The sequence below is a fragment of the Alosa alosa genome, chromosome 5, assembly GCF_017589495.1.
Source record: "Alosa alosa isolate M-15738 ecotype Scorff River chromosome 5, AALO_Geno_1.1, whole genome shotgun sequence".
Classification (NCBI taxonomy): Eukaryota; Metazoa; Chordata; class Actinopteri; order Clupeiformes; family Clupeidae; genus Alosa; species Alosa alosa.
In genome coordinates, this window is record NC_063193.1 from 21,958,914 (window position 1) to 21,986,874 (window position 27,961).

Genomic DNA, 27,961 nt, shown 5'->3' on the forward strand with positions numbered 1-27,961 from the left:
TTGGGATTAATAATGGTATGATGTAATATTGCACATTACACATACAAAGACATGCAACACAATATAAATGACCAACAGTGAAATTGTATCAAGCACAATTATTTATTCTGAAATATTTTCATTGAAAGAAAAAAATAGTAATTTGTAATGAAACTTGAAAGATAATTCTATTACATATAAGAAGGCACATAGAAGGCAAATTAAGCTATTTAAAACAACTTGGTATCTCTGAAATACATATCCTGTTCAAGGCTAGTGTCTAGTCTGAAAATGCAGTGTCGTAAATCTATAAATGAATACAATAAATGTGATAGTCATGACTGAAAACATGGATTCAGAGCATGGATGCACACCTCTGCCTCAGAAGCCTTTGACAGACCTTAGCATCCTCATCTCTTTCTCTGGGAGTACACACGTTGAGTTGACATTAAAATCATGTCATCGGATGTGTTTTGAGAAAGTTCGATTTTACCGTTTTTAGTCAAAACTCGTTAGCGTGGAAGTGAGAAGGGCATATTATTTCGCCGCTACAAAACGCTATTTTTATACCTCTTCTACAGTTCCAAACAACATTACACTTACGTGGTAGTGAGCAGAGGGACCCTAATGCCAAGTGTGGAGTAACACGCTCTTGAAATGCACAATTTCGTCGCCGTTTAAAAAAAAAAAAAAAAAAACATAGTCCAGTATTTCTTTTGAAATTGAAATGAAGTTGTATGGACTTGTTTTTTTTTTTTTTTTTTAAACGGCAATGAAATTGTGAATTTCGGCAATCGACTCCTACGGACTTTCCCCTAAAGATGGCAGCAAAGATGGCAACAAAGATGGCAACATTTCCGGAAAGGTACTGGCTTGATGAAATTCATTCTGGACTCTCTATCTGACCACATAAAGACCTCGGGATACTTCGGTTTGGCTTTAGGGACCCTCTACTCACTACCACGTAAGTGTAATGTTGTTTGGAACTGTAGAAGAGGTATAAAAATAGCGTTTTGTAGTTTTGACTAAAAATGGTAAAATCGAACTTTCTCAAAACACATCCGAATTACGTGATTTTGATGTCAACTCAACGTATGTACTCCCAATCATCCGTAAATTTATCTAAAGTGAATTTTACTCCGGATAATTCCTTTAATATTTGTGTTAATATTGAGATATTGACACGTGGCAGTTTTAACGCCCCCTATGGATGATTGTTTGTACCAAGTTTGGATAAGATTGGACCAAGGAGATTATATAGGCATTAGGCAATATATATAACCATAATGGGCCACGCCTTTAAACTTGATTAATGTGTGTGTATGTTTCCAATCAAAAATCATTTTTGTCAACATGGTCTGTAGGTGATTTGTACCAAATTACGAGAGATTCAGATGAACAGCTTTGGAGGAGATTGATTAGTTTCACTTTCAAGTTTTTTGGGGACAATTGGGTTAGATGTGATAGCTCTCAAGGAAGAATGTTTTAAAAATTCCTGAGATATGAGCAAAAACGTAAATTTGAGTTTTGTGAGATCATACACAGATTTGGGACCTACGATGAAAAATTGGTGTCTGTATGTTTCATGTTTTATGTGTTTTGCTGCTGAAAAATAATAATGAGGAAGAATCAGAAGAAAAACAATAAGGATCCAATAGCTTCACTGCTTGGACCCCTAAAAATCCAACCTTCAAGGGAAGTTCATTTATTCTGAAAAGAAATAAAACATCATGAAGAAATCAATATTTTTAACAACATCATGGCTGGATCTTTCCTCATTGTTTTCATTGTGACACCAAGAGATGATTTTTATCCCTCTTTCTACTCAATTCTTACAAGGGCTGCGATACACTAGCCTGGCTCCGCCCGTTTACGTACTTCCACTCAATTTCACTTTGCTTCACTTTGCCAAAGAAGAGTCAAGGGTATGGTTTACGAGGCTAGCAATACACTAGGGGTGCTATACAATACTAGAAAGAATCATTCTCAGACAGAAATGTAGTGCTGAGAGTGGTCTCTTTTAGTGTATGGAAACTGTCCTAGGGTTTGGAGGAGAAGCAAGTGTGTTTGACCCTTTTATTAGTTAACAGGATTGCGTATCATAGTGGCTGAGATGCTACATGTTGGTGAAACCTTGATGAAATATCTATGCTGAAGTTGAGTTGACCAGTATTTCCATTGTACTAAGCTGGCATGAAAGATACATAAAAGATGCTTGATACATAAAAGGGCTCCACTACAGCCTGATTTTAGTTATTATAAAATTCTTGTTTTGCCAAGAAGTATGTTAAATTTGGTCTTATAAATTTGGTCTTATAAAAATTACTGTTTGTGACATTTAAACACTTAGTATTTCATTATGCCAACCAAACCTTAGGCCTACATACTGGCTACCAGCTAGTCCCAGTCAGGCCACATACAGCACCAGTAGACAACGTAGAGATAATCAGAATACACTGTGGTAAACAACATATACTGTGACCACACTGCATCATATGTTCTAGCAAACTCCCTTATGGTAAAAAATGAAGTGTGTGGTCACTTCAAAATAAACATTACATTCTGAGGTCTGTTCTTTGGAGTTTGTTTGTTAAAAAAGCCAGCTGATCACCCATTAAACATTTTTATTTGAGGCGTAGGCCTACACCCTTATGTAAGTGGTTTGTATGAGTGTGCCATCTCAACAAAAGTGGAATTAAAAAGGTATGACCTGATCAGATTTATCTCTCTCTCTCTCTCTCTCTATATATATATATATATATATATATATATCAATAGTTTGTTGTCCTCACTTTCAGCTGAAGGCAGGTCAATATTTCCAGGCCACAGCTACTTTGCTGAGAAATTTAAACATGTGCCAAATGCTAAATACAATGGCAGTGGTCATCATGCCTCCATGTCTACGTCCTCACTGACAGTAGTGTTCCGGTGATACCTGAAACGCAGGTGAGCCGCATTCAAGTAAGGAGTCTGGTGCAGCTACGGACTGGGATCATGCTTTTCTCTTGTCTGCTAACTGGTCTTACAGCATCGTGGGATGTTTAATTTCTCAGCCCAACTAGGCACTGTGTCTGGTATTCTTCCCCACAACAGAGGAAGTGTTTGGTTCCTGTTAGTGATGCGTGGCATTCTAAAAATGCATAGTAGTATATTCAGTACAATATGATTCTCCCATTGTCTCCATATGTCATTCACTGTCCACACTTTTGCACTCAACAATGCACTCAACAATGATGTACTGATTGTACTGTAGCGCATGTGCACCATACATAGTGTGTTCTGAATGCCATAGAGATATCTGAATGCATGAGGCTGCAGAAGGATCTGCTTGTTAAGCAGCGTCTGTAGTTGTTGGTTGCAAGCACAGTGCTCTCAGTGTCAGAAGGACATGTCCCTGGTGCGGTACATCTGGAGAGAGGTGGCCTCCACTTCCTGCTTGGGGCTCTGGTTGTGTCCGGTCGGGCTGTAGCCGGCCGAACGGCCCGTGGGGTTGAAGACCAGCGAGCGACCGGTCGGGGTGAAGCCGCTGGAACGGGGCTTGGCGGGCCGGTGCAGGTAGCGTCGTGATGTCACCAGGTCGCCATAACCCTGCACGTGCGAGAAGGCGTAGCCGGAGCGGCGGGTGCTGGTGCGCCGTATGCGGGTGCGCCTCCGTGGAGGCGGTGGAGCTGCTTTGGCCTGTAGGACTTTCAGCCGCACCTGAGAACCATACAATAACATTTCCAAAGCATCAGCACTTATACGGAAAATGTGATGGATATTCAGGTTCATAACCCACTACTTTCACATTCAAACCCAGTACTTTGTGTCAGTCCACAATTCTTGCCACAGTAAGTAATAGCAATAAAAATGTTTTATGTGTATATGAAACACCTTTGTTAGAATTGGTATTTTATGGACTTACTGGTATTTTAGGTAAAAAAATGATTGCACTCAACATAACCCAGTCAAGTCATCTTGTTGCTTTGGCAGGGTGAAGCGATATAATATGTAGAGTTCAGAATATGTAGTAATCTTGACACTACACATTGACATAACTAGTGAAAGCAACAAGATTTGTTTACAGTGAATGCCTGGTGTGTGTGCTGGGCCTCAGAGTGTCCTACCCGGTCATTGATGGTGGGCTGTAGCTGGATGAGCAGGAACCGATAGGTCAGCACAGGCAGAACACACAGGATAGACGTCAGCAGGATAGTCAGCCACACGTTCAGCTGCTGTAACGAGTTCCTGGCAGAACCTGAAAATTAGGACACACACACACACACACACACACACACACACACACACACACACATGGATGTGGTTGAAATAAACAGAGTGGATGCTCATCTAATAATGGCTGTGGGTACATTTCAAAACTAGGAGACATAAATCCGAGATAATAAATCCGAATATCAGGGTAGAGATACAGGACATAATCATATGACATAACTAACCCTGTTCAGATGTAATAAATGTAATTTTATAGTTTGCGAGACCAACTCAAACTCACCAATAAAAGGGAAGGACGCTGTGAAGACGAGGTACATGCCATTGCTGTACATGGTAAAGGTGACCACAAAGTACATGGTTAAACTGCCCCAGACAAACACATGGTTCACCACTGTCCAGTAAGACATGTCCAATCCCAGCTGGTAAAGGCAGGAAGCGAGTGTCAGACAGTGAAGCGGGACACCAGGAGGACAAGCAAAATGAAAACCAATTACAGAAGCATTAACATGAGTTCAACAAAGCTTTTGTAATCTGTTTTAATTTATACGGACAGTGACATTTCTCTATGTTCATTTATTGTGTTTATTTTGGTCTGTTAATGAGCACACACACACACACACACACACACACACACACACACACACACATGTAAATAAACACACAAACACCCATAAATAAACACACACACACACACACACCTGTATGCACACTGCTATGAGCAGACACGTCTGCGCCAGCACAGCAAAGGACTGGTAGTCGGCCACGTCCCTCCCGTCATCCCTGACGGTGTCGTACATGGCACCGTAGGGGATGAAGAAGAGCACTAGTGAGCAGTAGCAGCTGTGCAGCACGCACTTGGCGAAGGCCGTCTTGCTGAAGTACAGGTTCAGCTGGCCCGGCACATACAGCTGGGGGTACTCAAAGCTCCAGCTGTCACTCACGTCCTGCTCACAAAGAGGAGTCAAGGCAGGGGGTGTGGTCAGATGGTTTCATTTTACGTGACATCTTCAACTACCTCTGTACTTGCTTCTTTTTGCTCGGATTGTAGTGCTTTCTACAGTTTTTTTTCTAAAGATATTGAACCACTGATGCGTTATACACTGCGTTATGTCACTTCCATGCCAATATTTCCTCTTACCTGGTCAAACAGACTCATACCCAAGACTGGCAGGGCAGTGTACACCAGGTTAAAGAGAGTGATGAACCATTCATTATAGACTGTCTGTAAATAGAGAACATCAGGCAAATAATCAGTAACTCAATTTCAATGAACCGCCCTGATAAGAGAAAACTGCTTACATTTTGTATTTAGATAGATAGATAGATAGATAGATAGATACTTTATTGATCCCCAAAGGGCAAATTCAAGGAAATTCAAAAATTTCAAAATTAACAAAGCTAACAGTACACTGTCTAACTTCACATGGTGTTTGAGGCGTCTCACCTGGGCAGAGAACCCGCAGAAGAAGGCGTACCAGAAGTGGACGAGGGTGAAGGTGAAGTTCTTGTAGAAGAAGTAGCGCAGGAACTTGCACATGCGCAGGTAGGACCAGCGGCCGTGGACCAGCAGGAGGCGCTGCAGGAAGCGGAATTGGGCGAAGGAGTAGTCTGACGCCAGCACCGCCTGCATGCCCTCCTGACCACTGATGCCCACGCCAATGTGGGCAGCTTCAACAAGACATAGGAGGGAAAAGAACTTAAAGGAGCTGTGTGGAATTTTTTTTATGTAAAACATTCAAAATTGGGGCAGGCGTGGCCTACTGGTTAGCGCTTCGGACTTGTAACCGGAGGGTTGCCGTTTCGAACCCCGACCAGTAGGCATGGCTGAAGTGCCCTTGAGCAAGGCACCTAACCCCTCACTGCTCCCCGAGCGCCGCTGTTGTTGCAGGCAGCTCACTGCGCCAGGATTAGTGTGTGCTTCACTTCACTGTGTGCTGAGTTGTTTCACGGATTGGGATAAATACAGAGACCAAATTTCCCTCACAGGATCAAAAGAGTATATATACTTATACTATACTTATACAAAAATGCCCTATATATAACAACAGGATGTGAAGAGGCCAGGCCGGCTCTCTTGTATCACTATTTTGTCCCACGTGTGACACTGTATCAAATACCAATATGGAAGAGTGCCGTCACAACCCTAATGGAGTGTTCCAGGTGACTCACAACTACAGAGAGCACTTTTTAATGCAAGATAGTGAATATAAATGTCTGTGTCATTACAGCACACAAAAATAGGCAAACAGCAGAAGAGAAGTGAGAAATGGGTAACAGGCTAGATGAGGACGTAAGAATAAATAAATGTAGACCTAGTGTATCAAATTCTTTTTTCCTTTTTAAATTCGATCTGTGAGAATGTAAGTAATTACAAATGACAAACCCAGGAGCATATATTTCAGCTTGGTCTCATCAGTGCTGCTATCAGTCACCGTTTATAGTTTTCAAATTCTCAATTGCTGAAGGACACACACACACACACACACACACACACACACACACACACACACACACACACACACACACACACACACACACACACACACACACAGGCCTGCAGATGTAGACCACACATGTCCCTTACCCTTAATCATACTGACGTCGTTGGCCCCATCTCCAATAGCCAAGGTCACTGCCCTTTTGTATCTCTTGACCAGCTCCACCACCTGAGCCTTCTGCAGGGGGGTGACTCGACAGCAGATGATGGTCTTGCACATGCATGCGGTTCGCAGGAACTCCACCTCCATGCTGGGCTCAAGGGCATACGCCTGCAGGTGATACGAAATGTCAACACTCCCAATACAACAGAGCATTTTAGAAGATCTACTACCTGATACTGTTTTTTTTATTTTTCAAGCAGCAAGGCCCCTGTTAGTTGAGACCCACATTCTCTATTGCAATAACACTCTGGGGTAGATACAGACAGTGATATGCAGTAAGCAGTTAGAGTCAGCCAGATGAGGGAAAGCCATGGGATTATTTTCACAAACTGAGAAATATTTTTCTGATGAAGGGCTCGGCATTCACCATGACACTCATTCACACAGAGCACCTTACCTTACCTTATGCACTGAGAACCACAGGCTCAGTCCCTGCATCAGTCATTGCAAGTGCACCTGATTGATTATTCACTCACTATGTGGATACTGTTTTTTAGAATTGATTTTGATTAAGTTTTATTTAGTATAATTTGTATTTTGTATATTTAGTATATTCTTTATCTTCTACAGTCCTTATTGTTTAGTTGTGTTTTTTATATTATATAAAATATACTTTTAATTACTTTTTCTGCTGTCATTGAATGTGTGTGTGTGTGTTGTCTGTATGCTACTGTGACCTTGAATTTCCCCTAGGGATCAATAAAGTATATCTATCTATCTATCTATCTATCTATCTATCTATCTATCTATCTATCTATCTATCGGCAGTGTCATAACTTCTGTGGATTATGGCCGCTCTACTTGCCCCATGTGTCCCACCTTTGGGCAAGTCCACAGACACGGACCACGGAGACCACAGAGAAGGAGATGAACTGGGGACCCACAGAAGAGTTAGCGCACTTATGGAATTGAATTGTCTCTCACCAGACTATGCCCATTGATGACAAGCCCATATTCTCCACTGACGGTTTCGTCGGCGACGATCTTAGGTGTGTTTCCCAGAATTGTTTTTGAGACAAACGTATCTTCTGCACCGGGCTTCATGGTGGTTCTTGCTTTCCTGTTGTGAATAAACATTTATGAATTCAATGCAGCATTGAAAACAGACACACAACAACCTACTGTAAGTGAGTGTTTACTAAGGGAAAACCTTCCCTGAATCTGAATCGGGCATTCAGTTTGATCTGGTGAAACCTGCTGTGATATGCCCCATGGGGAGGATCACTTGTGAAGTGTAAACCTTGAAATCTACAGGAGGGGTTCTTGATATTAGATGACGAATTCACAGATAAACAAGTTCAGACGGAGACTGCCTCCCTAGCATTTACTCAAACATTTATTATATTTAAGTAATCTTATTTCTCCTCTTCCCCCAAAAAAACAACCAAGCAAGGCATTCTGGGAAAGGCAGTCAAAGCAAGACTAACAATGAAACAACCCATTGTCAATTCTTACAGTTCTAATACACAGAGCCAACACTGCTTGAACTATCCCTTGAGCTCAGACAGGTAGTGCTTTCATCGTACTTTTTCACGTAATTGAAACAGACGTGAGCGAAAGCCAAAAACTAAAAAAGTGCTGAGTCAGCTTTTGTGTTAAGTCTTCTTCTCACCGACCTGAGCTCCTCTCGCACGGCCTCTGGAGAGTGCGCTGCCACGATAAAGACCTCATTCATCTCCTCCCGCAGCATGTTACACGAGTAGCCAATGTTCTCCGCCGTCTCTGGAAGATGGAGAGGGAGAGAGAGAGAGAAAGGGGGGGGGTAGGAGAGGCAGAGAGAGAGAGAGAGAGAAATAGCCAGAAAGAAAGAGAGAGAGAAATGAGAATGAGAAAGAAATGATAAAATAAGGAAGACGGAGACAGAATGTGTGTGAGAAGGGAGAGAGACAGATGGAGAGAGAGAGAGAGAAAAAGAAAGGGAGAGAGAGAAAGAGAGAGAGAAAGAGAGAGAGAGAGAAAGGGAGAGAGAGAAAAGGAGAGAGAGAAAAAGAAAGGGAGAGAGAGAAAGAGAGAGAGAGAAAGAAAGGGAGAGAGAGAAAGGGAGAGAGAGAAAAGAAAGGGAGAGAGAGAAAGGGAGAGAGAGAGAGAAAGGGAGAGAGAGAAAAAGAAAGGGAGAGAGAGAAAGGGAGAGAGAGAAAGGGAGAGAGAGAAAGGTCATGTTACCCATAAAGGGACAATAATTGAGTTTTCATTAGATTTGTTTACACAGAAAATTCAACCATAATGAATGTTTGGTCATAAAAATAAGCGACCAATTTCTCATACTAGCATAGCAGCACATTTGACATATCAAAGAGTTCCACACAGTGCCACAGTTATAATGAATTTACAAGCAAATCTAATTTCAACTTTAACTTTAGCGTTTTGTTCATGTGTTTAGTAATTGCCTGCTTTTTGGACTATCTTTTTCACAAACTATGGGTCAAGAACATTCCCGTGTTCCTTGAGACTTTCTTGAAAACCAATTACTTCATTTCAGCTCACATGTATCAAATAACTAGATTTTCCAATCTAAGGGCCACGGAGTTGAGCTCTTATTGTTAAGCGTAATTGAATTGAGGGTTTCAATTAAGACTATACAGAGATTTCTCAGTTCTATTTACAGAATGCTCAGAGTCTGCCAGCGTTACCTTGTTTGTCGCCAGTCAGGACCCAGATCTTAATGTCTGCTTTTGCCAGCTGTTCTATTGTGTGGGCCACTCCATCCTGCAGCTTATCCTCAATGGCAGTTGCCCCTAAAAGCTACACAAGGACACACACACACACACACACACACACACACACACACACACACACACACACACACACATTTGTGTCTCAGTTGTGACATAACAACACTAGTGAAGCTCAGAGGTAGATGCAAAACAAATGAAATAGAGTCCAACAGAGTCAATGAGCAGCACCACTCTGTCCAAAAGAGCTCTCACTTACCATCAGGTCTTTCTCTATCTCCTCAGACAGCTTGTCCAGTTTCTCCTCACGGTCCTCCAGTGCAGTGCTTGCCTCATGATGGCGCTGTTTCCATTCTTTAAAATAAGCCTCATCCAAGTCCTTGTATGCCAAAGCTAGAGTTCTCAACCCATCCCCTGCAAACTCCTAAAGAACAGAAAATGGAAAAAAAGTAATTTTATCATAGGGAATAGACCTAGAATAAATCTATAGATTTATTATAGAATAGATAGGGACAAGATGGAATCCTACAAACACATTTAACTTTATTAAGGACCGATGCATGCATGCACACACGCACGCACGCAAGCACGCACGCACGCACGCACGCACGCAGCCAGATGGCTATAGCAGCCTTGAATGATTCTCCCAACAGCACATCATCTGAAGGCCCATAAGTTAGACTCCACTGTCTCCCCCTGTTGGCCACTCACGTTCAGGTGCTCTGTGGTGACGTCCATTAGCTTGCTGCAGGACTGATGGAGCCTCTCATAGATGATGGTGTCAGCACCCTTACAGTAGAGACACAGCTTCCCCTCAGGACTTCTCACTGGTCAGATAAACACAATCAGCATGAGTAATCGATCAATTGACTGATTGGTTGATTGGTTGATTGACTAATTGCCTCCTTTCTTTCTTGCTTGACATAAAGCAAGGCAAAAGCAAACCTATGGTGATACAATGCATACCACTGTTGTCCTTGATGTACTCCACATATATAATCATGCACATTGTAATGTACATTTTATGTAAAATAAAAACCTGATCCAGTATGCTAAGATGCCCAAACACTAACCAATGACAGACATTCGTTTGCGCACATTGTTGAAGTCCAGAATGGCCAGCAGCTCGTAGACCCTCTGTGTGCCCATTTCTACGATGGTCACAGACTCCGGTGTTCGAGAACGGAACACAAAGCCAAAGTTTCGGGCAGCAGTGACGAGAGCGCCCTCATCTGGTGACTGAGCCTGATAGTGCAGATCTCCTAAGGAGGGGCATGGACATGATAAACACATGAAAGCTAAGGACTTGTGAGCCAAACCACTTACTCATTAAACAACAGGTCTGGGAACAGTTTACATGCACACAACACACACACACACACACACACACACACACACACACACACACGCACACACACATGTATATATTGTACATACCCTCATTCTTCTCCTCGGCCATGACGGTGTGGCATAGAGCGAGCAGGCGGAAGAAGGCGTGGACTTCAGTGTTCTCCAGCTTCACCGCCTCCACCAGGCTGTGGTCATAGAACTGGAACTTTGGGTCAGCCAGCGGGTTAAACGAGAAGTCCACCGACTCCATATCCTGTAATAGGGCAGCCAGGGGAAGTAAGTACCGAAGGCTACGTACTACAAACAGTGTGTGTTGTATCTTTTCCAGCAGCCTTACCTCAGTGATTTCCAGTCTCTGTCCAGAGTAGTCTATAACATCACCTGGAACATGTGATAAAGAAAACTTTGTACTTCATCATATAATAAGAAAAGTTAACAGAAGCTGTATGTTTTTGTGGGTATGTTTCTGTTCATTTTGGTGTGTGTGTGTGTGTGTGTGTGTGTGTGTGTGTGTGTGTGAAAGAGAGAGAGAGCTTGTGTGTGTGTGTGTGTGTGAGAGAGTTTGTGTGTGTGTTTGTGTGTGTGTGTGTGTGTGTGTGTGTGTGTGTGACTGTGTATATGTGTGAATGAGACAGCGTCTGTGTCGTCTCACCATAAGATTTGGCGTTGATGGAGCACTTGTTGAAGGTCATGATGTTCTGGGTGAGGGTGCCGGTCTTGTCGGAGAAGATGTATTTGATCTGGCCCAGCTCCTCGTTCAGAGTGGTGGTGCGCGCCTCTGCCGGAGTGTCACTGCGCTCGTAGTACATCTTACGGTCCCACTCGATGAAGAAGCTGTTGCCCAGGCGAATGATCTCAACGCTAATGTACACCACACACACACACACACACACACACACACACACACACACACACACACACACACACACACACACACACACACACACACACACACATATTTTTTGTTAGACAACCTAGATTGTGTTATCTCACCATGATGGCGCGTAAAAGTGAGTAGCATGTTTTAGTTTGCTTTGGTTTATTCAGTTGTATTGTGACCATCTAGGCTACTTTCACAGCAATTGGATAACTCGTGTCAATAATTTGGGGATGTTATAAGCATCACAAATAATTGTTTGTCAGTGAACTGGTAAAGAGGAACACCAGAATATATTCTGTGGGTTTAGGTATTCACACAACCATTGCTTAAGTGGATGCTACTGGTCTAGAGCAGCAGCACATTCCCATGCTTGTCATGTCAAACACACCTGACGTAGAGGGATATGGGCACCACCGTGTTGAGGATGATGACGTAGGACCAGAATGTGAGGAAGGATGAGAAGGCTGCGTCCACTCCCTCCTCTCTGGGCAGGAACACTGTGAACTTTGACCCCTCCTCTAGCTCCCAGATGTAGTTACCAATGGCAAGGATGGCGCACATGATGGCTAGGAAGCCAAAGATCTAAACCAGCATTTTTGGGTAATTCAACAAGACTTCATTCATTTAACTGAACCTTTCATCCAAAATGTATTAGAAAGAAGAGTATGTAAGGTGAGAGCAGCAAGGTGACAGCCTGTGAGTACTGAGTTAACTTACACAGAGCACCAGTTGGTTCATGAGCCGGTCAATACTGGTCCTCTTGAACGTGGTTTTCCCACAGTTCTGCATCAGCTTGGTCTCTTGGCCTGAAACAGACAGAAATAGCACTACTTCGAGGCAGAGCCTGGAACAGTCTGAAACAATCATGTTTGTAAACTGTATTTTTAACTACAGTGAGTATACACAGGAAAGATATGACATTCCTTGTGCTATTGGTTGGGGACTTCCACAACCGAGCCAAATTAATACCATACAACATAACGCAGGATACAGCAAACAATGCACATCTGGCTCCAGACAGCCATGGCACTGTTTGCAGCAGGGTGCAGGATACCATCACAACAGATCCATTTCATAGTTTACTGCTATTTGCCAGTAAGCATGCAAAGGGTACTGTATTCAACTTCATTCTTTGGAAGGTGTCCATTCCATGTGTAAGTCACTTTGGATAAAAGAATCAGCTAAATGAGTAAATGTTATGTAGGTGATGGCACCAAAGCTAAATGAATAAATGTTATGTACAGTAGGTGATGGCACCAAAGCTCTAAGGTGCTGAAGCTGTAAACTGACTCTAACAATCTTGTTTAATGTGGTGTGTCTTGCAGAAATTATCAGATTGCAGGTCACACTTTAAATTCCAGGCGAGTCATTTTAGAGCAACCACCCATGAAATGAGTTTTGCACGGCTCAACACCACCTCTGTATTTGCATGCTTAACTGCTTACACTGTTTTGGACATATTGACCCCATAGATTGCACTTACCATTGGGGGCATGTCACTGCACATGTATTTGAATAAAATGCACAAGATGAGTCAGAAGACTTTGAGAGCTTTCTTTGTTTAATCACTTTCTGTTTTTACTTTGCTCGGTTGAAAGAGAAAAAAACAAAAAAGTTGTTTTTTGTTGTCACAGATGTTGTCACAGCTACAATATGTTTGGCTTACAACAAAATACAGCCTTTGTGCAACATATTACAGGCCTCGGTGAACAGCCGGGTTTCAGTGTGTAGCACCACTTCCCACCAGCAGAGGGCGAAAGCTATTGACCAAAGGGAGAATAAAAACAACAGTAAGTATGGGGCTGACCTCCGAAGATGACCAGGCCAAAGCACCACTCAGTGTTCCTGAGAGTGCATCCCCTCAGCAGGACCTTCTCGTTGTCCAGAGGATACTTCTGCCCTGCAAAGCTCAGAGTCCCCGTGAAGCGGTCCAGTCGGTTGTTGGGAGGCTCACAGCGCACTTCACCTGAACAGGGTGACACGCAGGGGCGTTATGCAAACTAACATTTGGATCGGCATAATCAGAGGGGGACAAATTTAAGACTCAGTTGTCTTGAATTTGTCATATTCTAATACTTCAATGGATTACTTTAAAAGCGAATTAAAGTCTGGGTGGGCGGCACACTGAACACATGGTTACCCAATCCAACCATGATACCATGCTTGCTCAATCCTCAACAGTCCCTGCTAGGTCATGCAATACAATCTCATCACTTCCTTGAATATCTGTCCCCGTTCCCGTTTTCATGAGGTTTTCATTCACTAATCACCATTGAAGGCAGCCAGGGCTGTCACGCTGTCTCCCATGTCCCCTGTGACTGTGAGAGCTTGCTTCACCTTAAGATTAGTCTCGCTAGGAAAACACACATGGAATGGTTATTACACTCAACACAGTCATCCACAAATACCACAATGCACATAAATACAGACATATAAACACCCAGACATACAGACAGACACACACACACACACACACACACACACACACACACACACACACACACACACAGGCACACTTAATATTTTTAAATATGAATATGCAGTTCATACACTTTGTTGTCAATTTGCATTATACTGGGATATGACACAGATGTGCAAATACATTATGTTGATGACAGCAACAACGTTTTGACAAATTCAGTCACAGACCACATACTGATCTACCCCAAATAACAACCATTTACCAAGAAGCATGTACCCAATGCGTCAACATGTGACGAAAGGGTTATGTTCCTGCATTGAACAAGAGTACTAGTGGTTTTGGGTGCACATCAGCAGAGAGAGATGACATTCTGCCTATTATAAATCAATGCATCCTCAAAATGAGTTTAAAGCCGTTACTAGCCGGTTGAAGCCGTTTTAAGGCACAAATAACCCTGCAGTGTGTTGCTTAAATAACAGCCGCATATATTGGTTGGCTGACTGACACACACACAAACACAAACACACAGACACACACACACACACACCCATCTAGTTCTGCAGTCTCTATGTAGACCAGGTTGAGAGGCTCACTACTTGACAGAAGGAGCAGGTCTGCCTGTAAATTTCACAGAGAGAAACAAACATGTTAAAAACATTAGGAACCAGAGTCAGGACCTCACACATGACCATATATGGAGTCAAAAAGGAGGGCCAACACTATGATTTGAGATCACTGCTTAAAACAGGAAATGATGCGGAGATTAATCAGATCATACATCCTGTCAGAGGAACTCTTAGTATATCTTACCGTCACAAACTGGTTGTTTTCTAGTTTGATAATGTCTCCCACTTGCACATCCAACCATTTTTCACTACGGAGTCTTTGGAGAGAAGGAAAGAGAAGGATGATTAGGGAAGATAACAGTTAGATGACAGATAATTAAACAGTTCACTGGACATGACACAGATGTGTAAATAACAATGTGTTGACAAACTCAGCCACAAACCACACACTGAAATACTACAAACAACAGCCTAAAAACACATTGTTGCAAGCTATATTTAAACTATGAAGGATTGGGGGGAAAGCCATTACACAGGCCACAGGAGAGCATAGTGCAAACTTACTCTCCATTGATGAGAACTTGGACTTTACGGTTGTTCACTTTCTTGTCACTTCTGTGGCGATTCTGAGGAAGATCAGATACAGTTTTTAACCACACAGGCACAAAACACCACCACACTCACACACTCTGCAAGCACTTCAAGAAATAACAGTTGTTTTCTCCAAAAACGTCAAAGGTATTCTCAATGAAAACACAGCCGCACTCCCATGCAATGCTGGCAGACATGTTTCCACAAACATGTGCCAGAGAAGGTGAAAACCCCTACACAGTGTGTGTTTGGAACTGGTTCACTTCCAGGACCGTGAGACCACACCCCAGGCCCAGACGCAGGCACAATAAGACCCTTGTGCTTGTGTGCTGCTGCGCAGGGAAGACTGCTTCTGTCTCAGGGAACAACCCTCTACCTCTCCCTAATCTTTCCATGATGCTCACAGCACTGACCTTTCCCAAATGCACAGATGTGCCATTTAAAAACAGATGTGTGTTGTGTCAGATGGGTGTAGATTTTAGCAATGATTTACCATTTGTCAAATGTAATGTTCCACAACCACATTAAACAGGGATTTAGCATTTTAAGCTATAATGTGAAAGTATAAACATAAATTTTCGATAACTATGCTATAAAAAATCACATTATTCACATTATTCTGTATTCACATTACTATTAGCGCATTATATTTTTTGAGTGTGAGTTTGAGTGTGTGGCATGCTCCATTACTACCGCACTATTTTGTTTTGACTGTATGGCAAAAGCAAAAGGAGAAAATAAACTAGCACAATGGGGTTAAAACTGTCCACAATCTGATAACCAAACTCAATTTCTGAACTAAAATAAGATTATCTAATACTAATTTAAATAGCCACAAAGACCTTGGTGACAACAAAGACCTGATGCCAAATAAAACTCTGAGAATAATAAAACAGATATCTGAGAATAGTTTGTTGTGTCTTATTACAGGCTCTCTAGTGCCCCTCTGCCACAACTCTCTCAATCCTATCTCTATGCAAACAACTAAAACAGGAGTAGATAATACAGAGAGAGAGAGAGAGAGAGAGAGAGAGAGAGAGCTGGGGGAAAAGACACAAAAACATGAACACAGCAACAGTAGACAAGAAGAAGACATTGTTGAGAGCCTAAACAGTAGCATGGGAATGACAAAAACACCTATTTCTAAACAAAAATGTCATCATCCACAGTGCCATACTGCACTTCATGGAGATGTGCTTGTGGAACGTCGTAGTTTGTCAGTCAAAAAAAAAAACACTTCACTAAATGTCACCCAGATCATAACTTATCATTACTCAACTGCTAGCAGGAGGCATGGATCGTTCCCAAGCACTCAGGCTTCTGGCTGAACAGTGAGCATTCAAAAATGAGCCCGACCTACAGCACAGCAGCTTATAGTAGATGCACCCAATTCAACTGCACAGGTACTCACAATGTCATCTATAGCATCTTTGGCTGCTGTCACAAACAGCACTAGGATCAGGGGCACCACGGTGGTGAACCATGATAGTGACGAGATGGCAGGAATCACCTGAGGAAAACAGGCATGCATTTGGGAAGCAACAGGTGAAAAAGAAGCACTGTTACCAGAGACGGTTGATAAAGTTAACTATAGAATCTTTGCTGTTACTGTCACTGTTAATAAATAAAACATTTCACTTCTGTTTCACATGGTGCAAAACAAGGCAGTTGAAAGAGGTCATATTTACCCTATGACATCAATACCACTGACTGTGAATTTATAAGGGACCCATAAAGCAACATCCTGAAGTAACACTCTCACTTCCTTCAAGCCTGACTCCATTTCTCTCTTCTCACATGGTGCCTAGTAACCACTGAGCTTCTTGAAATGAGTTTAGCTTTCAGAAATGTGTTTACTGCTACTCAAAAGTGAAAGATCGGGGAAGAAACCTGTAATCTCGAAGGTCTGTTGTGCTACAGGTATCATTAAACTCTCACAGCTAAACTCTCATGTGGGAACTCACACAGTAACAATGGTCATAGCACAACAATGCAGCTACGTAACACCGCCAAGGTCGGTTGGGCACCATACCAAACCCAAGGTAAGAATAGGACACAGAGAAACGGACTTAGAGGTGCAGACCGAGCCCGCCATTCTAATTCAATGTACCCTTTGTCCTATTAAGTGAATTGTGGCTACTCTAGCTCTCTGCTCAAATAAACTGGTGGTGTTGGTACACAGTTCTGGCGCTGCACATGGGAAACAATCACAGGGGCTTGGACCGAGCCATAAACAATTCCAGCCAATCACGTAAGGGAGGGGTTTCATTTGATTCGCCGTGGAGCTCAAATGTCAACAATCTTCCACCAAAAACTGCAACTGCAAACTGAATTGGTGAGAGGATAAACTCTGATTCCCCCCATATCAAAACCCTTAATACCCTACAAATATTGTATTTGTATTGACTCTGACCATGGTATATCTGTCTCGTCCTACCCCACTAGTTCCCTGCGAGACAAAGCAAAAGCAAAAGCAAATTGAAATTCCCAGAAGATGTCTTGTTAGAGGACACATTATATAAATGAGAAAAGACTGTGTTGGTGTTACCAGTAACTCACCTGTAGAACGAGTAAGAACAGAAAGTAGGCGTTGGCTATCCTTTGGAACTGCTCAAAGAGGTTGAGAGGCAGAAAGGTGATGGCGTTATACTTTGAGGTCTTGATGGCATTGGTCTGAGGTAGGGAGGAGAAATTAAATATTAATCAACGTTTAGTGTACAATATTTAATCATTGCAATAAAAAATGCATCCGTGTCTGTAAAATATATCCACCGGGTATAAATATTTAACCAAATAAGTACAATATTTCAATATTTCTCTTGTTTCCCGACACAGAACAAGGAAGTTCATCAGAAACCTCAACAAGTGGAGAATAAGGAGAGTCTCTGTGTGTGTGTGTGTGTGTGTGTGTGTGTGTGTGTGTGTGTGTGTGTGTGTGTGTGTGTGTGTGTGTGTGTGTGTGTGAGAGAGAGAGAGAAAGAGAGAGAGAAAAAGACAGTAGTTTAAAATATTGAGCTGTACTAAAACAGAAATAGAGAACTTAATCAATCTAATCACATTAGTGAACTAGAAGGCACTCGGAGATGGAAGACGTCATTTCTCACAAAACTAGAAAAAGTTAAATAAAATCCTGGATCTCTTGTTTGTTCTGGATCCTTTCTAATATATAATGATTTGTCCTTTGGCCCATCTTACTACACCACTTCACCAAGTGTCATGAAAATCAGTCCTAATCAGCCTAGTAGTGTTTATGTAATCGGGCCAACAGACAATTAAACCTACAAAAAACAACAAAATAAAAACCATAACCTCTTTGGCAGAGGTAAGAATATAACAGATAAAAAATGGAACTGCCTCATCTCTCCATATGTCTAAGCCTTAGTGTATAAGAAAAATGTCAAACATTTACAGCTCAGGAGTGCTTTGGCTACATATAGTACATGAGTGCATGCTATTGCTCAGAAACTCTCTTGACTGGTCTTCTTTGACTGCATAACCTTTGACTACCGGTATATAATATATACTCAATTATGTATAGTTAAGAGATGACCTATGTTTTATTCTAGACATATGCAGACACATTTATTAGACATATGCAGACACATGGCCTTACAGCAAGGACACCTTCATATCACAGTGTTTGTGTGTGTGTGTGTGTGTGTGTGTGTGTGTGTGTGTGTGTGTGTGTGTTTGTGTGTGTGTGTGTGTGTGTGTGTGTGTGTGTGTGTGTGTACTGTCAGTGTGTATGTGTATGCAGGAATGCAGAGTAGTGTATGTGTATGTGTCTGGTTTACATCAAGGAAAAAACAGCCTTGCAGTACAGAAATCACTGCGTACTTAAAGGACAGGTTGTGATCTTTTGAACGCACCGCATACTTAAAGGACAGGTTGTAATCTCTGTCGTTGGCTTTCAATCTTCTTTCCTCCTCTGAAACACATCAAAAGCTCAGTTAAAAATCATTTCATATCCATGTCAACTATTACAAGGAGAAATGTAGTTTCATATGATATTTTCTAAAACATCAATAGCTAAATGAAAGTATATTAATTATTGTTTGGACTTAAGTGACTTATATTTCAGAGTTGCTTTAGGAACACATGTACCTATTGGATTGCCCAACACATCTATACTTATGTTACACTGAAAGGAAATATAGAAAATGGTGAAATACTGTCCAAATGAGGACGATAGAAACACACAGAGAGCTGAGAGGAGAGAGGAGGAGAAAGAAACACACAGAGAGCTGAGAGGAGAGAGGAGGAGAAAGAAACACACAGAGAGCTGAGAGGAGAGGGGAGGAGAAAGAAACACCTCCTCTGTCCTTACCTCTTTCTCTCTTCCTCACACAATCCAGGCCAAAGAACGACATGGCTGCACTTTGCACTCATTTACTCACTGCATCTGTAAAAGAAAAGACATCAAAGATGAGAAGTGCACCGCTGTGCTGGAAACAGACCATTATAGAAACCACTTACACAGTCATTACTAAAGCCCCATCAGTCTTCTGACATTCCCCAGGGTATTCACAGGGTACAGTAAGCATACCGAGGCTCATAACCATTCAGCAGAGGTGGAAATAATGTACGTATCGTCATTTTTATCACTTCAGCAGATCAATATAAGATTGGATTAATACCTATTGTGTTTCAATATTTGATTTAATTGTATTAATGGCATATAATGCATTCTGAGCCTCTATAGAAACATTTATATTCAGTTAGCCAGCTATTTTCCTTAGTTTATCTTCTATGTAACATAATTGATGTCAGAGTTTTAAATCTTTTAATGAGCCCACACGTTTCACAATACTCAAAACAATTTCACTTCCTTCATCGATCTTATCCAAAGCCTGTCAAACGCCGGTAGCACAGGGTCACCATCTTTATCAGTAAATGGGTTTAGCTTCGACCAGCAAACTGAAATGGCATAACACTCACAAAAAATTGTCAAATAGAAAAAAACAAAGAGTAAAACACGACACTAATCACATTATCAACATTCCATTATAGCTACATCAGTGGTCCATGACACTTATCACACATTACAGCTGCCACTGTCTTTTCCCACAAACAATTAACACAAAAACAAAGACCGACTGAATTAGATGTCAGTGAAGGCTGGGTGGAGGCTGGTTGAAGTGCACTGCATCTGGGAAAGTGTTAAGTCATTCGTGGGACGCCCTTAGAAAGCAGACACTTCCTAAAGGGCAAACCTTCAAGCCCAGTCTGTGTGACATCAAGCACACGACTCTAACAGCACTCAAGGGAGATTATCAGCACTGGTGAGAATGAATCAGTTTATCTAATTCCCCAATGCAGCATGAATGCACTGCAGCCTCTTGCAGTGGTAAATTGCCATTTGTAAATGTTTACAAGTCTGATGGTACCAGTAGACACAGCATGATGTACCTAAACAGGCTTGTTTAAACGCAAAAACACAGACATATCTCTCTCATATCACTCTCTCTCACTCTCTTTCTGTCACACACACACATATTACTGTAGTTAGCTAGCTGCTGGCACACACACACACACACACACACACACACACACACACACACAAACACAGAAAGTGAAATCCATGAGGCCTGCTGAGGAGAATGTAAAGGAGAGATTGGTGATGTGATACACTGAGCTATGGGAGGTGCTATTGATAATAGCAAGGCAGGAAACAGCAGTTTTCAGCACACCCATCTGGCAGGGAATCGACAGTGACTTCACCTCTGTGTCTATTTATAACTGCGACATGTGTTGTGTGTGTGTGTGTGTGTGTGTGTGTGTGTGTGTTTGAGAACGTGCAGGGGGTTGGAGCAAACAGTAAAAAAAAAAAAAAACACACACACACACACACACACACACACACACACACCTCAAACAGAGCTTCTCTTGGTCACCTCTCCATGAGAAAAAGTCACTATCTAACCCCCTCTCCAGTCACACTGAGGGCTTTAAGCTGTCAGCCAACAGCATGCTGGGGAATTTACGGCTGTGACCTATGTCTGAGACGGCCTTCAGAACAGCCTGTTTGTTTTAGTTGACTGAGACATAGCCACATCTGTGTGTGCCACATGAATGGAGGTCTCCCACACAAGCCACACAGTCGTGAGTCTGATGAACAGGAAAAGCTCTCAGCGTTTTTTTTAAAAGCTCTAGCTAAATCCCTCACTCCACATTTTAGATGGTACTTGATGAGCACTGTTGGAGGTGTGATGTGTGATCAGCTGAAATAAACAAGGGGTCTAACATACAGCCAGTTTACCAAAGATAAAATGGAACATATACATAGCAATATGGATTTTCATGTATGTAATATGTATATATACCGGCATAACTGAGGAGTGAAGCAGTGAGTTAATGTGCAAGAATGCATGATGCAGTGATAGCTGTGGAAAGTGGGTGTCAGTGAGGACTGCTGCTGCCTCCACAACCTTGGTGTAAGCTGCCCGAGTGACAGGGCTGCGAGTCATTCACAGAGACAGTGACTCTCTGAGAAGAGATGGCAGCACAAAAAGGATTTGAAAGTGATAAAAGGGTTTGGGGGGAAAAAAGCAAACAAATAAGGAGGAAGAAAAGAAATATGGAGGAAGGGTGTGGATTTGGACAGAAAGAAGAAGATGGTGTTGATCAGTGTTACAAGCCCAGGGAACGTCGATGTATGTCATTCCAAAAAACAGTGCACTGCGTGAGTCCACTCAGGTCTGAGTTGTGAAGCTTACTCGTGTATCTCAAGTTTTAGACCCCATTGTTGCATTACTAATGTTACTCTAGTAAGAACACTAGGTCAGCCTATAGTAAGTAAAGTATACTTGTGTTACTGCAGTAAGATGTTGTGTTATTTTGTACCTCCCTTTACCCTACCCCCACCCACACACAGATTCTGACCCCTTAGGGGAGAAATAGAGGAAATAAGACTAAACCCACACATACCACCATAACTACTACCATAAAAAGAACTCATTGCTTCACCAACAACAGGCTGACTCTCTAAAACTCACTTGAACACGTTTCAAAAGATTCATGTATTTACAGCCAGTCACCACTGTCTACACTTACATACCTTGGGTGAATCCTGGGAAAATAACAGCTGCTTCTCCTTCAGAGATAGTGCCTAGCTAGCAGCTACATGACTCATACATAGCTGTTGTTTTCATGGGGGAAAAGCCTGCCTTTTCTTTAAACCTCCTTCCTGACATGTTGAAACACGAGCAAGGCTCTGGAGGCTGAAGTCTTCCTGGTGTTGGCATCTAAGTGTGGGGACTCTGCGGGGAGGGGTGGTTTGAGGGGTTGAGGGCTCCAAGGAGAACTAGTCTGGCAGTAGTTCACTATGAGTGCCTCCAATGACTCGGAACATGAAGTACATCTGCAGCAATAATCAGTCTTACATCCACAGTAGTTTTTTCCCACCGTGTTTTGCATGGCTCCACTGGCATGGCCTGTTTATTTGGTGCCTGGTGTGTAGGCCTATGCTGCCCAAGGGATTATTGCGGCATTTTTAAAAACCATAAAAAACATAAACGTTATTTTTCTAAAAGTGTTAACCTAAATGTTGTGCAATGATGGAAAATTAAGACCGATGGTGAAGTGGAGTTTGGTGTGGAAGGGGACTACATGGACGAGTGAGTCCACATTTCTGGCAAGCCCACTGGGGATTTCTGTTTTTCAGTAGTGCTGTGGGTAATGACTAGCCCTGGCAGCAAATGTCTAGATTTCTAGGCTAGGTAATGACATAAGCCAGAGACATAATGACTGGTTGATGTAGGGTGTCTGTCAGAGGCTGGCCTAAGCAATGGTGTGTAGCCACACACACTTGAGCAACCCTGGGGGAGGTAATGACATTAGTTCTGTGAGCCAAGAGCCATGCTCTCTCTGGCCACTGTCACACAGAGGAGGAAGACCACATACATAAGGTGGAGGAGGATTTAATGTTTGTCATAGACGCATGTCTGCGTCATGAGGGCTGACCGGTCAAAACAGTCTGCTTTTCATAAACAGACAGTATATTGAAGCCACAAGACGAACACATGGTAATTTTTTCCCACTTAGTGTGTGATTGCTTCAACATTACAATACCACAATTAAGACCACATACAGGCTCAATTGGTATGTATGAATGAAAAATTCCCCATTGTTTAAAACATAATGTCATTAGGACTCACATAAAGCCCAGAAGTGAGTTGCTTAGCAAAATACAACACTTACAGGGAATATTTACCTCGGACATTTTTCCCAAAGAGAAGACTGCAGGCAAAAAATCCATAGTTCATGTACCCATAATGTTGCTTCGCTGCATATGGTTTTTAGCTGACGTGAATTTGAACTTACAAACTGGCAAAGAAAGATCAAAAGTTCATTGTTGTGGGAGCTGCCATATCATGGGTTTGTGATCCGCGAGGCTTTAAAATGCTTTTGATGCAGCCATTTGCTAAACCTTACAAATGTGATGCTATCGCCCTACAGCCAGAGTGGGGAGAAACTCTGTGAAAACGACTAAGACCATTACAGGATGATGGACTGCTGATTGGCAACAATACATGGAAGTTGTCGAGAGAGAGGGGTTGCCATTCAGAGGAAAGGAAAAACAATTACGTTGGGACCAACTGCAAAAGCACAGAAATTTAAAAACAATATTCAATATTCACGTGAAGTGGTGAAACATAAAAGAATACCTCATTTTGGAAATAATCTGGTCAGTCACAAATACTTAGGGATTTGGGACCTTCCATCGCTTGATCGCGGTGGTTCAATTTAAAAAAATGTCGAAGGGAAATGCTGTTGAACCATCAGTGAATGCATGTTGACAGCTCATTGACAAAAGTATTGTTCTCATGGCCAGAAACACTACCCCTGGACACGCAAACACATCCTTCACAGACAGAAGATGACTTGGCTGATCAACTCAATATCGACGAGATTATGAGTTGCCTAGTCAGACAGTTAGGCTATTCTTAAATCTGACTGGTGTGGAGACGATACTGCCCATTGTTATTGTGGACATACTGTAACATGAGAGGGAGGCCATGAGCAGGATGTGGTGTTCATTAGTGCCATAGCTCTTCCTGAGAAGTCTGTTTGTAAATAACATCGAAACGACAAACAGACGAATGAAAAGACGGGAGTGAGGGGGAAGAGGAACTGGCTACCCTCTGTGCAGGCCTTCAGTGGACAGAGCATGCATTCCCATGAGGAAAAGAGGAACTGAAGCACTTAACGGACCCCATGAAGAGTAGGTTGATGTTCATTATCAGCTAATAGGGATTTTAATAAAATCATGAATCTTGCCATTCTGGCTCCTCAGTCGGTCAGTAGTCTCTCTGACCTTACGGTGCGGTCTGTCAGTGTGAAGTGCAACACATCTCCACATGTCTGTATGCAGATACAGGTCTTTCAATATGTGTTCATCTGTAATCCCTCTCAATGGAGCTCACACGTTGGTCTCCATCATGGTCTTGTTCCATTCACTGACCTTAAAGAAGAACCAAAACGAGTGCCTCACTCACACGGCTGCTGCTTGCTCCGCAGTTTCATCAGACAGGGTGTGGTGGCAGTCCGTTTGAGTGTTGGGAAAGATGGCAGCCACCCAGTGCCCAGCATCTGGATTTTTTACGAGCGCTGCTTACGGGCAGCATGTCCAGTCCAGGCCCCCTCAGCCTGTCCCCCCTGTGATGGCCCACCCCTCCCAGCAGGCAGTGCGCAGAGGCAGCGGAGGACTCGGCTCCACTGACGTTAATCTGTTTAACACAAGCACATCCCTGGACTGGACCTACAGTAATGCAGGAAATTGAGGGCCAGTCGTGACAACCCTATCCGTCTATTTTTAAACTTAGCTTTTTCCGTATTCAAAGTGGGGCACGAAAGAAAAAACATCTGAAATCAGAAAAGAGATGCTCGGAAAGTACCCGCCAGGGACTGACTGTTGAATAATTAAGGTGATCTTTAGAAAGTCAGCTCCGCATATCTCCAGTCTGGATGGCAGTCCTCTCACTTTACCCAGAAACCCATGTCGTTTTGATTGGCCGCTGAATTATTCATTCATAAACAATAGTTGGTTGGTAAATTATAAAACTGAATCCATCATGGTCACAACCCTGTGTACAGATGTTACATAATTTATATGTTAGTGGTGGGGTGGCAGTCAGTCATGGAGTTTGGGGTCATTTGAGAGACACCAGAACATGTGAAGGTCATCCTTCATCACACATAAACATCTGAGCTCAAACCTTAGCTATAGAGAAGTCAAGACAAAACACTGGAAAGTAACACTTTATTTAAATTCCATGCTTCTCCACAAGCTTTGACGCACAATTGCTTCATAGCAACTGAATACTCCATTAAATGTACTGTAAATGGATGCTGTTTTTCATTGCTAAAAAGTGAACGTAAGCACATTCTACACTAACAAAACATCTCTAAAATGCAGTGAAAAGAGTGAAGAATGCGAACACAGTCAGTAACTCTTGAGTTTGTCACCGTCAATAAGTCTGGTAATGTATTGGGTTGGTTCTAACTTTTCCCCAAATCTTGCTTGCATGCCCCTAGAAATATGATCCCCTTACAGCAAACCCTCCAGACCAAACTTTCACTTTTTCCACCCTGGCCTTTAAACAGCCTCCAGAAGAGAGGGGTAAGAGGTGGGGGTGGGGGTCGCGGAACACACACACACACACACACACAGATATACACACACACACACACACACACAAACACACACAGAGATACACAGTATACACACACACACACACACACTCAAACATGCAACACAAAAACACACACACTACTACTTTACACTACTACTCTTCCCCTTGACTTTTGTAGCCCACCCCCAAACTCCTCCCTGTCCAAACTGTCTCCCCTGCCCCTCTCCCATACTTGACCTTGGCCCCTTTCTACCATCAGATCTAAGATTGGTGATTGACACACACACACACACACACACACATACACATACAAACACGTACAGTAACATATACGGGCGTGCCCACATGCGCACAAGCACACACACACACACGCACATGCACACACACACACACACACACACACACACGCAACATAAACATTCTGCCATCCACTCTGAGATTGATGATTGGCTCCTACCCTCGTGTCCACTCTCCCCTGGGCAGCACGGTGTGCCCTCTGCTGATCTTCCGCCGGTCCTCTGAGGCAAATCACCAGCGCTTCCTCCTCTCCTGCTCCGTGCCCTCCTCTCTCATTCTCTCTCTCCCTCTCTCTCTCTCTCTCTCTCTCTCTCTCTCTTCTCTTCTCACACACTCTCTTCAATGTCCCTCTCTCTTTCTCTCTCCCTCTACTACTGTCCTTCTCTCATGCTGGGCTGTAGAGGTGGACTTGGCATGCACTCAAACTCACTCACTCACTCACTCATGATAAACAACGGAATGGGGCGGGACCCTACTCACACACTCTCTTTCTTTTCTCTCTCTCTTTCTCTCTCTCCTCTCTTTCTTTCTCCTTCCTTTTCTGACCCACTCAAACTCTTTCTACGCTGGACGGTGTTGGACTCTCCTCCTTTCTTCTGCTTCTACTTACTGGTCCTTTGTTCAGTCGGAGGGAGAAATTCTCTCTCTCTCGTCTCCCCCACTCTCTCCCTCGCTGCTCTAAAGTATCAATTTCCTGCTCACCAAAAAAGGAAACAAGGCTCTTTTCTTTTTTTTTCTCTCTACGCTTTTCTCCAACATGGGTCTGAATTGAAACAACTCACACTCACTCCTGCTGTCCGTTATCCTATATTACTGAAAACAACAAACACACACACACACGCACACACACGCGCACACGCACACGCACACACACACACACGCACACGCACACGCACACACACACACACACGCACACACACACATACACGCACACACACACACAATGCACAATGTGTATTATGTCATTAACAACAAATCACAGTGGTCTACAATCACTGCCCCAAGAGGAATTTTAGACAAATTCCTTTGTCCCGGAAGACACTCACTCAGACACAAGCGCATTCTGACACTTCAAATAGTGTGTCAGCTTCACAAATATCACACTGATATCTGAATCTCGGGTCCCTGTTGACTTCTGTGAGCAGACATGTGTTGAATGTTTCTCTGTTTACAAAAGGTTGCCATACTCTCTATATCTTATCCAAGGAGAAGTGTTCCAGAGTGTGACAGCTGTTATCTTTACTCTTAAATCCAAAAGATCTCACTGTTAGTAAAATTGGCAAACTTTGTTTATATGTTCTGTGGGCGTATTTTCCCATATACACAGGGCAGAAAAGTTTATTTGTAACATTCTTTTAAACTTGTCTTTTTTTACAGAGAAAGGTTTGAAGCTCTTACAGTTAAGGAAAACTAGATTTTCTGAACTCCCAGCCCTCTAACGTTCGCCAATATAGTACTGAAATAAAAAAAAAAAACACAACTAACTCACCACAGCACACTGGCCCGTAAACCATTACCTACAGCAGTGTACCCACAAACATCCTGCTGTGTGGGTCTGAACATCTGCTACACATACAGCGGTCCTTTGTGTGTGGTTCCACCACCCAACTATAGCATACCTGTCTCTGGGTCTGGGCCTAAATGGTTCTCATCAAGCTCCAGTGACCCCAACCTGATCCTGTAGTGTAGTGTCCAGTC

At 42.7% G+C, this 27,961-nt stretch overlaps 1 protein-coding gene across 2 annotated transcripts; it reads right to left on the reverse strand.

Annotated features, from left to right (window-relative positions):
- Positions 1 to 1,668: 1,668 nt before the first annotated feature.
- Positions 1,669 to 27,055, reverse strand: atp8b5a (ATPase phospholipid transporting 8B5a). 2 transcript variants are annotated; one of them, XM_048244163.1, is made up of 28 exons: positions 26,424 to 27,055; positions 19,660 to 19,734; positions 19,202 to 19,260; positions 17,892 to 18,005; positions 16,744 to 16,842; positions 15,306 to 15,367; positions 14,986 to 15,058; positions 14,723 to 14,793; positions 14,024 to 14,106; positions 13,561 to 13,719; positions 12,471 to 12,559; positions 12,142 to 12,335; positions 11,526 to 11,734; positions 11,211 to 11,254; positions 10,961 to 11,126; positions 10,597 to 10,785; positions 10,235 to 10,350; positions 9,783 to 9,947; positions 9,482 to 9,593; positions 8,468 to 8,573; positions 7,776 to 7,911; positions 6,776 to 6,959; positions 5,636 to 5,859; positions 5,330 to 5,413; positions 4,890 to 5,135; positions 4,472 to 4,610; positions 4,086 to 4,216; positions 1,669 to 3,678 (listed from the first exon to the last, which is right to left on the reverse strand). In XM_048244163.1, exons 2-28 carry the CDS (start codon positions 19,700 to 19,702, stop codon positions 3,358 to 3,360), a joined length of 3,618 nt encoding a protein of 1,205 aa, XP_048100120.1. In that variant the 5' UTR covers positions 19,703 to 19,734; positions 26,424 to 27,055; the 3' UTR covers positions 1,669 to 3,357. The 2 variants fall into 2 exon arrangements, with proteins under 2 accessions (XP_048100120.1, XP_048100121.1); XM_048244164.1 differs by lacking the exon at positions 26,424 to 27,055 and adding an exon at positions 22,390 to 22,464.
- Positions 27,056 to 27,961: the final 906 nt, after the last annotated feature.

Excerpts from the sequence above, each read along its gene's own strand:
- atp8b5a (XM_048244163.1), bottom strand. The coding sequence starts at position 19,702 with ATGTCGTTCTTTGGCCTGGATTGTGTGAGGAAGAGAGAAAGAG. Across the intron at positions 15,368-16,743 it reads AAGATGCTATAGATGACATT|AATCGCCACAGAAGTGACAA; the intron begins GTGAGTACCTGT and ends GATCTTCCTCAG. Across the intron at positions 3,679-4,085 it reads AGCCCACCATCAATGACCGG|GTGCGGCTGAAAGTCCTACA; the intron begins GTAGGACACTCT and ends TATGGTTCTCAG.